This window comes from Alexandromys fortis, unplaced genomic scaffold (assembly GCF_014885135.2).
Source record: "Alexandromys fortis isolate MF-2015 unplaced genomic scaffold, M_Fortis_MF-2015_v1.1 scaffold_84, whole genome shotgun sequence".
Taxonomy (NCBI): Eukaryota; Metazoa; Chordata; class Mammalia; order Rodentia; family Cricetidae; genus Alexandromys; species Alexandromys fortis.
This window is the reverse complement of record NW_026068017.1, coordinates 742,478-755,560: the sequence shown is the minus strand read 5'-3', so window position 1 is coordinate 755,560 and position 13,083 is coordinate 742,478. Positions and strand designations below refer to the sequence as shown.

At 50.9% G+C, this 13,083-nt stretch overlaps 1 protein-coding gene across 2 annotated transcripts in view; it reads left to right on the top strand.

Moving 5' to 3' along the window:
- The window catches only part of Atp2a3 (ATPase sarcoplasmic/endoplasmic reticulum Ca2+ transporting 3), a 30,907-nt gene extending 23,157 nt beyond the window's left edge, over window positions 1–7,750 (top strand). Inside the window, exons 18-21 of one of the 2 annotated variants that reach the window (XM_050162676.1) lie at window positions 1,706–1,839; window positions 2,658–2,775; window positions 3,148–3,265; window positions 6,386–7,750. In XM_050162676.1, coding sequence (XP_050018633.1) covers window positions 1,706–1,839; window positions 2,658–2,775; window positions 3,148–3,265; window positions 6,386–6,405 — 390 coding nt within the window. In that variant the 3' untranslated portion in view covers window positions 6,406–7,750. Of the gene's footprint in view, window positions 1–1,705; window positions 1,840–2,657; window positions 2,776–3,147; window positions 3,266–3,628; window positions 6,361–6,385 lie in introns of those variants that run through there. The other variant, XM_050162677.1, reaches the window with a different exon arrangement.
- Window positions 7,751–13,083: the final 5,333 nt, after the last annotated feature.

Genomic DNA, 13,083 nt, shown 5'->3' with positions numbered 1-13,083 from the left:
AGGCAGAGGCAGGTGGATTCCTGGGAGTTCAAGGCTAGTCTGGTCTACAAAACAAGCTGCAGGCCAGCCAGAGATACATAGTGAGACCCTGTCTCAAACAACAGAAACAGACTGGAGAGATGGCATAGACATTAAAAACACTGACTGTTCTCGTAGAGGCCTGAGTCAGAGTCTCAGCAAATGTGTGACAGCTAACAACTATCTGTAACTCCAGTTCCAGGGGATCTGATGGCCTCTGAGGGATCAAGCACCACATGGTACGCAGACATGCACGCAGGCAAAACACCCGAACACATAAAATTATACACATATATATTTAAAGATCAGAACCAACAACAACACCTGTTTCTTTGGTATACATATCATTTTGCCATTAAAGAGGACCGTGAAGTGATGAGCTAATGAGCTGGACCCACTCACTCTCTCTGCTTTTGTATGGTCTGGGATCCAGATCCAGGGAATACTGTTGCCTGGTTTCAGGCTGGGGCTCCCGCATTGATTAACATAATCGAGACAGTACCCCACAGGTCAACCCAGTCTACAAGCTCCCTCCAGGCGATCCTAAGTTTCATCAAGTTGGTAGTAAAAATTACCCACCACACCCATACTCAGTCATGTGACCCCATAAAAGGTCTGACTCAGTTTCTGAAGCTGGGATTGGCCTGAGGACGTAGCTCAATTGGTAGAGTGTGGCATAGCATGTGTATACTCTGGGTTTGGTTCTCAGAGCTCTGTAAACTGGGTGTGTGGGCGGGGCACATGCCTGTAATCTCAGCTCTTAGGAGAGATCTAGCCAAGCCACAGTTGTCAATAGTTTTTCTCCTGTGTGACAGCGGAAGCTCATGTACAGAGCCAACAATGCTGTATTTGCTGCTAGGTCAGAACATCTGTCCTTGGACAGACACCTCTTGGAGGATTTATCTCTACAGCACAATGCCTAGTACTAAGCCCTGGCCTTAAGGATCTTCAGGCTCAGAGGAGACTTATAAGAATGGAATTATGTGTGGGAGACCCAGGTAGACTATCGGTTATAAATTGTTGGTTGCTCTCATCCCAATGATGTGGGAAAGACCAAGTCCGTTCCCCCAGACATCCTCAGTTTGGCATCTTACTGCAGGAGACACTGAGCAAGGCCAGTGAACAGAAAGAAAGCTCCCTTGGAGGGAGTAGAGCGGGGAGGCTTCCTTATGACGCTAACAGCTCTCAGGTTACAGAGGAAGTGTGTGTTAGGCTGAGCCCTGACAATTCATTGTCTATGTCTTAAGTAAAAAGCAGGGAGCAGGAAGTGAGGTAGGAATGGAACCTTGCATGATGACATTGAAGAGGGCACATGTGGGTTTTGTCTACTTCTGAGGTCAGTTCTATTTAAGCAGAATTGTGTTGATCAATCTTGATGTGCTTTTGTATATTTATGGGGTCTCTTTGGATTCCCCCACTCAAATTCTTGCACTTCAGAGACCCAGGAATCCCAGCCTGAACCCTCCCCTAACCCCATGGGCTCCCAGTGTCTCCCCCAGCCTAATGTCAGCTACGCCCATGACCCACAAACAACCACCCCAGGACAGTCCCTCTCTGACCCATCCCTTGCAGAGCTGTACTCACTGGTCATCCTCAGGTGTGTCCAAAGTTAGGGCAAGGATCCCCTCTCCTCCATCCAGCACCTCAGTAACAGTCGTTCTCCTGGGCCCTCTCACCTTGTCCTCAGAGGAACTTCCTGAAGTGCTCTGAAGACAACCCACTCTTTGCTGGCATCGACTGTGAGGTCTTTGAGTCCCGCTTCCCCACAACCATGGCCTTATCTGTGCTTGTGACCATTGAAATGTGCAATGCCCTCAACAGGTGAGCTGGGCAGAGGGATCCTGGGCTGGGATTAAGGGTCAGAGGAATCCAAGACAGACTGGGGTCTACGATCAAAGGTACTGGGATTGGGGTTCAAGGAAATTAAAGACTGAGGTCTGCTGAGCTCGTTGGGAGCTCATGGCCACTGGGCCAACAGTTAGAGAGTCTGCATGGGACCGACCTAGGCCCTCTGCATGTGTGTGACAGTTGTGTAGCTTAATCTCATAGTAAGGCTTCTCGCAGTGGGAGCAGGACCTCTCCCTGGCGCTAAGCAGGCTTTCGGTAGCCTGTTCCCCATGCTGGGTTAGGGGAGGAGCTCAGTCCTGCCTCAACTTGATGTGCCAGGCTTTATGCAAGCCCATGGGAGGCCTGCCCCTTTCTGTATGGAGATGGAAGAGAAGATGGGGAGGGGGTAAAAATGGGAAAGGGAATGAGATGGGAGGAGAGGAAGGATGGGAAACCGGTTGGTATATAAAATAAATTTTAAAAAGTTATTTAAATAAAAAATTTAAAAAGGAAAAGATTGCTGTCTATGGATCATAGAGGCCCCATGATGGATTCTGAGAGTCAGTAGGACCGGAATTGGGATTCAGGAGAGAAAGTTCTGGATTACAATGAAATGGAGGTCTAGGATTGAACCTGAGGGACAGAGAAAGTGGGCCCAAGCCCTGAGAGGGGTCTCTAGGGTGAATGGGGTGTGCAGAGAATACCCACCCTGGCTCTACAACCTAGGTAGTGAGGTGGTTGCTGAAGTGGGCGGGCCCACCATGGCCTGATAGATATCCTGTCCTGAGTGAGTCCCTGTGTGCCTTTGGCAGCGTCTCCGAGAACCAGTCACTGCTGCGCATGCCGCCCTGGCTGAACCCTTGGCTGCTGGGGGCTGTGGTCATGTCCATGGCCCTGCACTTCCTCATCCTTCTGGTGCCTCCTCTGCCTGTGAGTTGCCCCCCACGCCTTCTCCTTCCTTGGACACTAGGGGTCTCCTCCTTCCTAGGCCTGTCTATAATAGAAGCTCCATGAAGGACAGGAGAGACAGCAACGGGAAATGTGGCAAGCCATCACCCCCCAGAAAGGTCCCCACCTTCAGGAGACAGAAAAGGTGTAGCCCTCTCACCGAGGGAACTGCCTGGCCTGAGTAGAAGGCAGGGCCAGGGAAGGACTGGGCGAGCAAGGGATAGCACATCCTTGGAGAAACCTCGTAGGTGAAGATGTGGAGGAAGGACATGTGCACAGAGCCCACTGGGGTCTGGGTGGGTGACACAGATTCACAGCTGGCAGCCTGTAACCGGGTCTCCCTGCCCCCATCAGCTCATTTTCCAGGTGACCCCACTGAGTGGTCGGCAGTGGGGGGTGGTGCTCCAGATGTCTCTGCCCGTCATCCTGCTCGATGAGGCCCTCAAATATCTGTCCAGGAATCACATGGATGGTAAGTGGGAGGCACGGCCCCTTCCATGTCCTCATCAGCTTCCTCCAACCTGCCTCCCCCCACCATGCAGCGCTGGATGCAAGGTACATGGTAGGAGAGCTAGTTTTGGATCGTGACGTGGAGGACATAGAGGATCCTGGTGGCTGTGACCCAAGATGTTGCTGAGAGGTGTCTTGCACTGTAGGAACCTTGACTGGGCCTATTGGGAACACTGCTCAGGGCCACACCACTGCTGCCTCACTTGCCAGAACCCCCCCCCACACACACACACACACACTTCACCTCCACCCCTGCCACCTTACACACACAGAGGTGGATAAGATGCTATGGTAGTCCTGACCTTGGCCTCTGACCTCCCTGTACTGGCCTGTCTTTATCCAGGTATTCTGACAATTGTGCAGGTCTGGAGTAGGCAACCACTGACCACTTCCAGGAGCCCATGCTATACTGGGTTGGCTTCTTGGTGTCGCCTTATGGGTGGGAACAAGGGGAGGGTCTGTAGTCATCCAGGTACGATGGACAGTAGCGGGGCTGGGGACGGAGAGGAATCTACACTGCTGTGGAGAGGTTGGGCCCAGCAACCAGCTAAGACTTTCTTTGGGCAACGGGGACTTTGGGGGCCACTTCTAGCTGGAATGTGACCCCTGATCCAGGAAATAGTGGAGGCTATAAATAAATTCCATGCCTGACATTCCATAAAGGCCCCCACACCCCCATGCTAACCAAATCTACTGGGTACTGAAAACAATTGTCTTTTTAAAAGGACCTCAATGAGCCTTTCCTTCTCTGGAGATGCTGGCCTCCCAGGTCTGTACAAGGAATGGCTAGACTCAAAGAGCGCAGGAGTGGGGCTGAGGGCAGCTGGACCAGGCCTTTCTGCCCCTCCATATATGGTTCATTTGGGCTCGTCCTGGGTGAACCTGGGAAAGGCCTTGAAGAAATGGGTATGAATGGCCAGGTGGTGGTGTATGCCTTTAATCCCAGCACTTGGGAAGCAGAGGCAGGCTGATCTCTGAGTTCGAGGCCAGCCTGGTCTACAGGAGCTAGAAAAGAAACGGATATAATGGGTATGACACTAGAATGTCAGAATTCAGCTCTGGCTGGGCAGTGGTGGCACACTCCTTCAATCCCAGAACTCCCCAAGCCATATGTCCCAGCTGGAACACATCAGCTAGACGTGGCACCAGCTGTACTCAGGTGTACCCAGACTGAACCGGAGCATCACTTGAACAGGAGTTCAAGACCCACTTGGGCAGTGTAATGAAAGCTTGTCTCTGTCCTACAATATTTACATAATGTTTTATCTTGTTTTTCTCTGAAAGATTCTAAAGGGAGGCAGAGCTGTGGGTTCGAGACCAACTTTGTCTGCAGAGGGAGTTCTAGGACAGCCAGGACTACACAGAGAAACCTGTCTCGAGAAGCTACAAATAAAGTGGGAGGTGGGGGGAGAGAAAGAATTCCAGCTCTGGGCGGACAGCACAGGAGGGTCCCCCAGGAAACCCCTCTCTCCGTACTCAGCTCAACCTCACCACCTCACTTGTGAAGCCTGCCCCCTAGGAACAAGAGCATCTGGAGGCTGTTTTGTCTTCTTTGGGAGACATTGCTCATCCCTGGTGACCACAGCAGCCAAGGAGTTCAGCATGTTTTCTTGTGGAAATTTAAAAATGAAAAATGTCTCCCTATGGCTAAAATTTCTCATTCCCTTGGGGGAACCCTGTGTCTGGGATACAATTCCACACTGGATTCCTGGGCCCTATGGGAGGGCGGAGGCTAGATGGGGAGATTAGAGTGCCGCCCAGTTGGAGCTAAGGGTAATTGCTGGAAGATTCTAGATTAGAGTAGATTAGATAGACAACGTAGAATCTGGCAGGGTAGGGGCTGAGGTGTCTATACGGGAGCTGGTACCTGAAGTATAAAAGGGAAGCCAAGAGAACACAGAAAATCCGGCATGCCAAGATAAGGCCCTGGTTATTCTCAAGAAGTTGGGACCATAAAAGGTGTGTGGGCATGGGGCAGGGGGCTATGACAACTAGAAACCTTCTGAGGCGATACTAGAATAGAAGAATATCAGCAAAAGAGATGCGAAGCCAGCCTGAGGAAGAAATCTTGGCCCAGGACGAACTGACCCAAGCCGCACCTTTACTGACCTTTTTGACCTGAAATGGTGACCACCATGGTCTCGAAGAAGTTTTATTTGAGTGACCACGAGTCTTCAGGAGGGACCTGGGCTGGGCACCTGTGGCTGCCCCTGGGGAGTGATGTGCTTGCTGAAGTCCAGCCGGCTCTGCCTTGAGCCGGCAGGCGGCCACAATCCCTTGGGCCTCCTAACGCTGGGCAGGGCGGGGGTGAGAGAGGGGACCCTTTACGTTCCCAAGCCAGCGAGTGGCCTTTTAGGGAAGTTTTACTGAGGCCTGACGCTTGTGGTTTCTCTGTGATTTACGAGGATGTGTCCTGAGGAGAATTGTGGATCTAGGGTCAGCCTTGGGACTGGGGGGTCCTCTCTCTCCACCCTTGGCGCTACTCAGGTGTGAATGAGTGACTGTCAGGAAGCTGCAGGCTGGGATGGAGAAGCTGAGAGGGGATGGGTCTGAGAGAGTCCAAGGTACAAGGTGGACCCAGAATTCATCTAAGGACAGTGGAGCTACATGGAGGATGACGCGAAGGATGACAGGGCCAGATTGGGGGTTTTGTGTGATGCCAGCAGTAAATGGGAGGTATTCAGGCAAGGCGGACTGGAATTGGCCCCTTAGTCCTTGTATGGGCTGCAAAGGTAAAAGGCAGCTTGAGCGTGTTCAGTTGAAATCAGACCATGTGGGATGGGGAGGAGGCAAGGAAGATCCCCTGCTTATGGATGGAACAGTGATGGGAACATTTTCCAAACAAAGAAATATGAGCGTTTTCTTTGAGAGTATTGTGGGACACACAGAGAGCAGCTGGATTCCTGGGGTTGGGGCTCAGTGAGGCTAGGGATAGACCAGGTATGGAAGGTTCCAGGCCAAGGCAAGTGGGGGCTGGCCCTGGAGAAATGGAGGGCGAGAGGCTGAAGGGGGGGCTGAAAGGGCACCCTACATATCTCACTCCTCATCTTAATATGATTTCTCATATTATTTTTTCCTCCAGAAAAAAAGGACCCGAAGTAAGTCCTGGGATCAAAGAGGAGTCTCAGTATAGCCATCGGACTGGTAGCGTCCAGGCGTTCATCCCAGTTCCCACCCCTGCCACCACACTCAGCCACCTGTCTACTGGACCCTGCTGGACATGACAGGCCTGAAAGAATGACCACCTCTAGGCCCAATCCCAGGTTCCTGCCTCCATTTCCATCCCTCCCTCCAGCTCTGGCCCAGAAATTGAGCCCAGGAGGAGCAGCTAAGAAGCCAGAGCTGGCTGCAGGGCCACCACACACTCCCCCACAGCTCTGCAACCTTTCCCCTGCTTGGAGGCTGGGCCTTTGCTCACTTAGTTCGCTTGGTCACTAGTGCCTCTGCCCTGATGGAGGGCTCATGGGGGCCTTCTTACAGACTCTGACCCCTTGCTTAGTTTGGGTCTGGAGCCTGATCAGCTGTGGGAAGGAGAAGTCAGAGGGAACCATCTGGGCCCAGCTGTGCTCAGAAGAAGGGGCAGCCCCTTCCACTTGGCTCTGCCTCCACCAAGTCCACTCCTGAGAGCGGGAGCCTGTGTCTGTTTATATATGCGCTGGCCCCAGGGAGTTGAAGCATCACAGACAGATAGAAACACAAGAAGCAGGAGGAGGGGCTGGACCAGCCTGGGCTGACTGACTGGACTCAACCCTATTCCCACTTCTCACTGTCCATGTCCCTGGTGCCTGAGACTTCAGACATCCCTGGGTCTATGTCAGCTTGTCCTGCCACACAGCCTGGTGTGAGGCCATGCCGCTCGCTGCAGGGCTGGGTGAGTCTGAGTCTCCTGGACCCCTGGGCATTACTCTTTGTCCCTCTCTTCCCACCGTACATATTTGAGTCAAAGAGTCGTCACTAGGATGGATGCTCCAAGAGGGACTGCCTAGCCCTACCTCCCCACTGAAAGAAAGCATCTCACGGGGATCTATCAGATGAACTGATTTTGGTGTTACTCGGTTTTTGTTGTTGCTGTCGTTGTTGTTCCTCTCAACTCTGCTGTTGCTCCTTTGACAAAAACTAGCTAGGTGTCACAGAAAACAGAGCAAGTGCCTGTCTGCGTGAGTTAGCTCTTCCTTGAGTGTGAACAATGTGATTATTTTATATGTCAATCAAGATTCACATCCCTGTCCTGACTTCCAGTACCCAAAGCCCCCTCAGCCTGCCTTGCCGACAGATGAACTCCGTGTTTGGTAGCCTACTCTCTCGCACGTCCTCCCTCCCCTCTGGTGGGTTTCTGGAGGGGCCTCAGAGAGAAACAGAGTTGGAAGGATGGCTTGACCTGAACGGAGCCCTGTGCCCACCTGCCGACATGCTTCCTGGTAGAGAAATAAAACGTGTGTCTGGGGGATTGGAGCTGTCGTCATCTTGTCTGAACCGTGGGCTCCTGTCTCTGTGGCGACCAGGGACCCATCCACCCAGAACCCAGCAAAGTCCATGTCTGGGATCCCCACATTGCCAGGGTTCATCTCTTACTCGAAGATAGGGCTTTGAGAAACACTAAGTTAGAATCACAAGACCAGAGCCACACCCCAATGGCAGAAATGGGGTGAGCCTGAGCCTGCTTCTTGCTCTGCTGGTTGGCAGTGCTCAACAGTTTAATCATGTATTTTATGATTAATATGTCACCTCAAGGGAAGAGGAACTGGGGGTACGATGAGACAGAGCTGGGCCTGGAGCCTGCATTTCAGGAGCCCATGTACCTCAGAATCCCTGGCAAATGCCTGCCCTGTTACTCTTCCTGGGCTTTCTTGCCTGCTATGTTTTTATCCCCTCAGGCCTCCAGCAATCTATCTCACCTCAATGATTTCTATACCTTCCCTACCATTTTCCTCAACTCCCACCACCCCGGGATGTCTCTGTAATGGTGCCTAATATGAACCAGCTTCTGCAGGTGATCCTGGGAGGCAGTTGTAGGAAGGGACTAGCCATGTCTCTAAAGAGAAGGCTCACCATGAAGGATTAGCATTTATCCTCTATCTGGCTGTCCTGGGATGGAGACCCAGATACCTGGGCCCTGTTGAACAGGGAATGACTGTTATAGGCAGGACTGACTACAGTCATTTACAGAATCCATTGCAAAGTGAAAACCTGGGACCCCCAAATTACTCACTGAACTGGGCTGGGCTCCAGCCAGCAAGAATAAAACAAATTTTTAAAAGCCCAAGGTACACCAAAAAAAGAAAGAACGAAAGAAAGAACGAAAGAAAGAAAGAAAGAAAGAAAGAAAGAAAGAGGAAAAAAAAGGACCTAAGGCTGGGCAGTAGTGGTGCACGCCTTTAATCCAGCACTCAGGAGGCAGAGGCAGGCGGATCTCTGTCAGTTTGAGACCAGCCTGGTCTACAAGAGCTAGTTCCAGGACAGGCTCCAAAACTACAGAGAAACCCTGTTTCAAAAAAACAAAAAAACCAAGCAAAAACAAACAAACTAAAGCCCAAGGAACTACTGGGATGGGAATAGAAACCAGAGGTAGAGGAGTTTGAGACCCTAGTGTTGGGGAAGGAAGAAACCCGGAATTTCAGTGCCTAGTTCAGGGATTCTCTACATGTGGGCTCAGTGCTATGATCCAAGTCACATCTGTGAAGCTAGTTGTGACAGAGGAGACAGCTCACACCCTGAGGAACTCACAAGGGTTTAACTTTCCAGCAGAATGGTTAGAAGTATTCTTAACCACACAGACATCTGTAAGGCCTCTCAAATATAAAACCCAGCGCTCCTCTCCTAGGGTCTTAAGCCCCATGCTATGGAGAGGCTGAGGGCAGAGGCTCCAGCTAACAGATGAGGAACCCGTTGGAGGCTCTGTCTTTCTGGGTGTGGGAATGAGATAGCCTAAACCCCAAGGGAACTCACAGAGGAGGTGTGTGGCTCCAGCGTCTCCCACAATCCCTAGGGCATGGTGGCCTCTACCCCCACCAGGGCTTACCCAAATCCATCTCTGTCCAGCACACAGCATGGAGTCTACAACCCAAGGCTGGGCAGCCAAGCTAAACAGAGAGGTTTCCTCACCTCACCCAGGAGGGAATTCCCAGGCAGCTGCCAAGATGCCCCTGGGTCCCCTTGCTTCTCTGAGAACCAGGACTTTGTGCTCTCCAGGCCCCCTTTACGAGGGGGAGGGAGCAGGGAGCAGGATGGAGTTATGTTATGTGATGTGGAAGAAGAAAATGAAAGACAGTAGGGAAGGGAATGTGGACATCAGAGACCTGAGCCCAAAAGGCTGCGTGCTTCAGAACTAAGTCCTTCTATAGATGGACGGACCATCCGTGATATGTCTGCACAACAGGAAATCTTCAGCAGCGAAGGCATACATGACCACACACATATAGAACCACATAGGTACCTTAAAACCATTGTGATAAGTCAGCCTTGGTGGTGCCCTTCTAAAAATCTCAGCACTAGAGAGTCTGGGGCAGGAGCATCGCAGCAAGGTCTGGGCCAGCCTGGACTACAAAGTGAAATCCTGTCTCAATTAAATAAAGAAATTATCTTTGTGTTGGATGAAAGAGACAAGACACTAAAAGCTCAGCCTATGTGCTTGCACCTCCATGGACTTCCACAGAAGGCAGGACAAATCTAAACGACTGCAGATCAGTAATTGCTGGATATAGGTGCTGGAGAAAGAGAGGCTGCAAAGGGCAAGGAGGAGCCAGTGGTGCACACTGTTAGTCCCAGCACTGAGGAGGCAGAAGCAGGAAGATCTCTGAGTTTGAGGCCAGCCTGGTCTGCAGGGCGACTTCCAGGACAGCCAGGACATCACAGAGAAACCCTGTCTCAAAAAACCTAAGTGGGAGGAATCAGGAGGCACCCTTCTAAAATGATGGGTCAGAAAGTAACTACATGTATTTGTCAGGACTCATCAAACTGTCAAAAGTGGAAACAAAAAAAGTGAATTTCACCTTAACTTGGTTTTATTTAAAAGAAAGTAAGTAAGGTAGGTAGGAAGGAAGGAAGGAAGGAAGGAAGGAAGGAAGGAAGGAAGGAAGGAAGGAAGGAAGGAAGGAAGGAAGAAAGGAAGAAAGAGAGAGAGAGAGAGGGAGGAAGGGAGGAAGGAAGGAAGGAAGGAAGGAAGGAAGGAAGGAAGGAAGGAAGGAAGGAAAAAGAAGCCAGAGGTGTAGCGTGGCTGGTAGAATGCTTGCCTGGCATGCACAACACCCTGGGGTTGTGATCTCCATCTCCACATAAACTGGTCTTGGTGGTATTTGTCCAGAATCCCAGCACTTCAGAAGTAGAGGCAGGAGGATCCAAAGTTCAAAGTCATTCCCATTGCATGGCAAGTTTGAGGTCAGTCTGAGATGTATAAAAACTATATCTTAAATAGATAAGAATAAGAAGATATAATAAATGTTTATTTATATCTTAGAATAATAGGTAATAAGAAGATGTAAGTGGACCTGTGCTACCTATGGCTGCCTCTGTCACAGTCTTGAGAAGTGTCAAAAAAACAAGCCTCTTGAATGAATGCTTAGTGTTGAAGAGAGGGACCTACATCAGCCAGAAGTCCCTTACCACCAGACAGAAGAGGTCTGAGGGGAAAGACCCAAAAAGAATGGCAATGGACCAGCAGACCGTGATGCCTTGGACACTGAAGGACAGAAGTCAGCCTGGTCATGGCCCACAGTGGGAGGGAAGAGGTCTGGAAAATTTAGACAGTGAGGAAAAGCCAGCCCTTGGGGCCATGGCTGATACCCAACCTTCTCCATAGACCTCCCCTTGACTGATAGGTCAAGAGCTCTGTTCCAATAGCATTGGAGGGGCTGTTGGATGTTGGGGTGACTCTCTGAGGGCACCAGGGCAGACCCATGCAGTGTGAGAGTCAGATTGCCAGGGATAAGACTTTGGTACCCTGAGTGTATAAAGATACAAGTTGGAATCGATGCCACCCACCCTGTTGAGGACTCAGGCTGCCCTCCAGGCTTGGGCAGTGACTCCAGGATGGGCACTGGCCCCCTCCATACCCACAGAGTGCTAAATTTAGCCAAGCAGGGGAGGTTGTCCTGGGGCCGAGTCCTTGGCAGCAGGGCCATGTCTCCCTAGAAGGCCCGGCCCAGAACCAGAGCTGGCCACACATCCTTTTGGCTTATAAGGCAGGACTGGCGGATCTTAAGTGCTGGAGTCCTTGGGTGGGACCCGGGCCAAGCCTTTAGACTTTGGGGAGCCTCTCTTCCAGCCACAAGCAAACTCAAGAACTACTTGTTCCATGACCTTTGACCAGGTGTTCAACTTCCAGAACCTTGGATTCTGCATCTGTATAATGGGCCTTCTACTATCTGCTCTACAGGGCCATGGTGAAGAAAAGGCCGGTAAACTTCATTGGGTGGCATTCTGACATCTGTTCTACCTACCTATGCCTACAAAGGCTAGGGCCACAGGTGTCTGTTCCCTAAGAGTGAGCCAGTGCAAGAGACATTTGCCGTGTGTGCATGTGCGTGTGTGCAGATGTGTGTGTGTGTGTGTGTGTGTGTGTGTGTGTGTGTGTGTGTGCATGTGGAGGCCGCAGGTCAACATCAAAGGTCTTCCTCAGTGGCTCTCCATCTTATTTTTTGAAACAGGTTTTTTTCATTGAACCTAGAGCGCACGGATTGAGCTTTGATGGCTGGCCAATGAGCTCTAGGGCTAGGCGTCTGCCTATCTCCACCTGCCCAGCCCTGGAATTACAGACGCAGCTGCTGAGCCCCCACAAGTGGTGGGACTCGAACTCGCGTCTTCATGCATGCACTCCTGAGCCCGCCCTATAGTCTCATGTGGTTAGTTCACTTTTGCAGGGTTATTATCAATAAAAGAAGGTTAGGCTGGGCCGTGATGGCTTACAACTTTAATCCCAGCACCCAGGAGGCAGAGGCAGGCAGTTGTTTGTGAGTTTGAGGCCAGCCTGGTCTACAATGCAAGTTCCAGGACAGCCAAAGCCATTGCATAGAGAAACTCTCTCCAAAAGCATTTTTAAAAAAGAAAAGTAAAGAAGAAAAAATTAAGTTGTGTCATTGGCCCCACGTTGGGTCTTCTAGTACCTTCAAATGGTCCTCTCTGTCATATTTCCAGAGAGCCAGGGCTCATGCCCAGGCTGTAGCAGATGCAGCCCCAACAGTCTGTCCAGCAAGCTATACTGGGCATGGGGTGAGAAGGGAGAGGAAGAAAAGGAAGTGGAAGAAGATGATGATTATTTAGTATTTTGTGTATTATGAGTAGTAGTTTTTTTAGTTTGGATGAAGTTTTGTGTTGATGATGATGAGGTTGTAGGTGGCGGTGGCATGAAGCAGCCAATGACTGCAGGACAATGACTTCTTTCCTCTTCCTGTCTTCTGTCCATCCTTTCTCTTCTCCCTCATTTGGTGTGAGTGCCACGGAGGAGGGTACAGGTATGGCTCAGTTTCAGCCCCCACCCACTCCTATCACAAATGGCCCCTCTCCTGGGGCTCCCCTTCCAAGAGCTGGACGTGAATCTTAAAATCAGCTGGGAGAGGGGCAGGCCCTTTTGTTTGGGGTCAAGACAAGGTCAAGGAGCCTGCTGGGCTCTGGCTACTTAGGAAAAAAAAAAAAACAAACCAAAACAAAAGGATGTGGTCCTCACCACCCTGACAGTGGCGTCAGACAGTTGTAAGAGTTCCTACTGGAATGTCAATGGTGTGTGTGTGTGTGTGTGTGTGTGTGTATGTGTGTTCTATTCAAGAGTGAGGGATTGGTCCTAGGTGC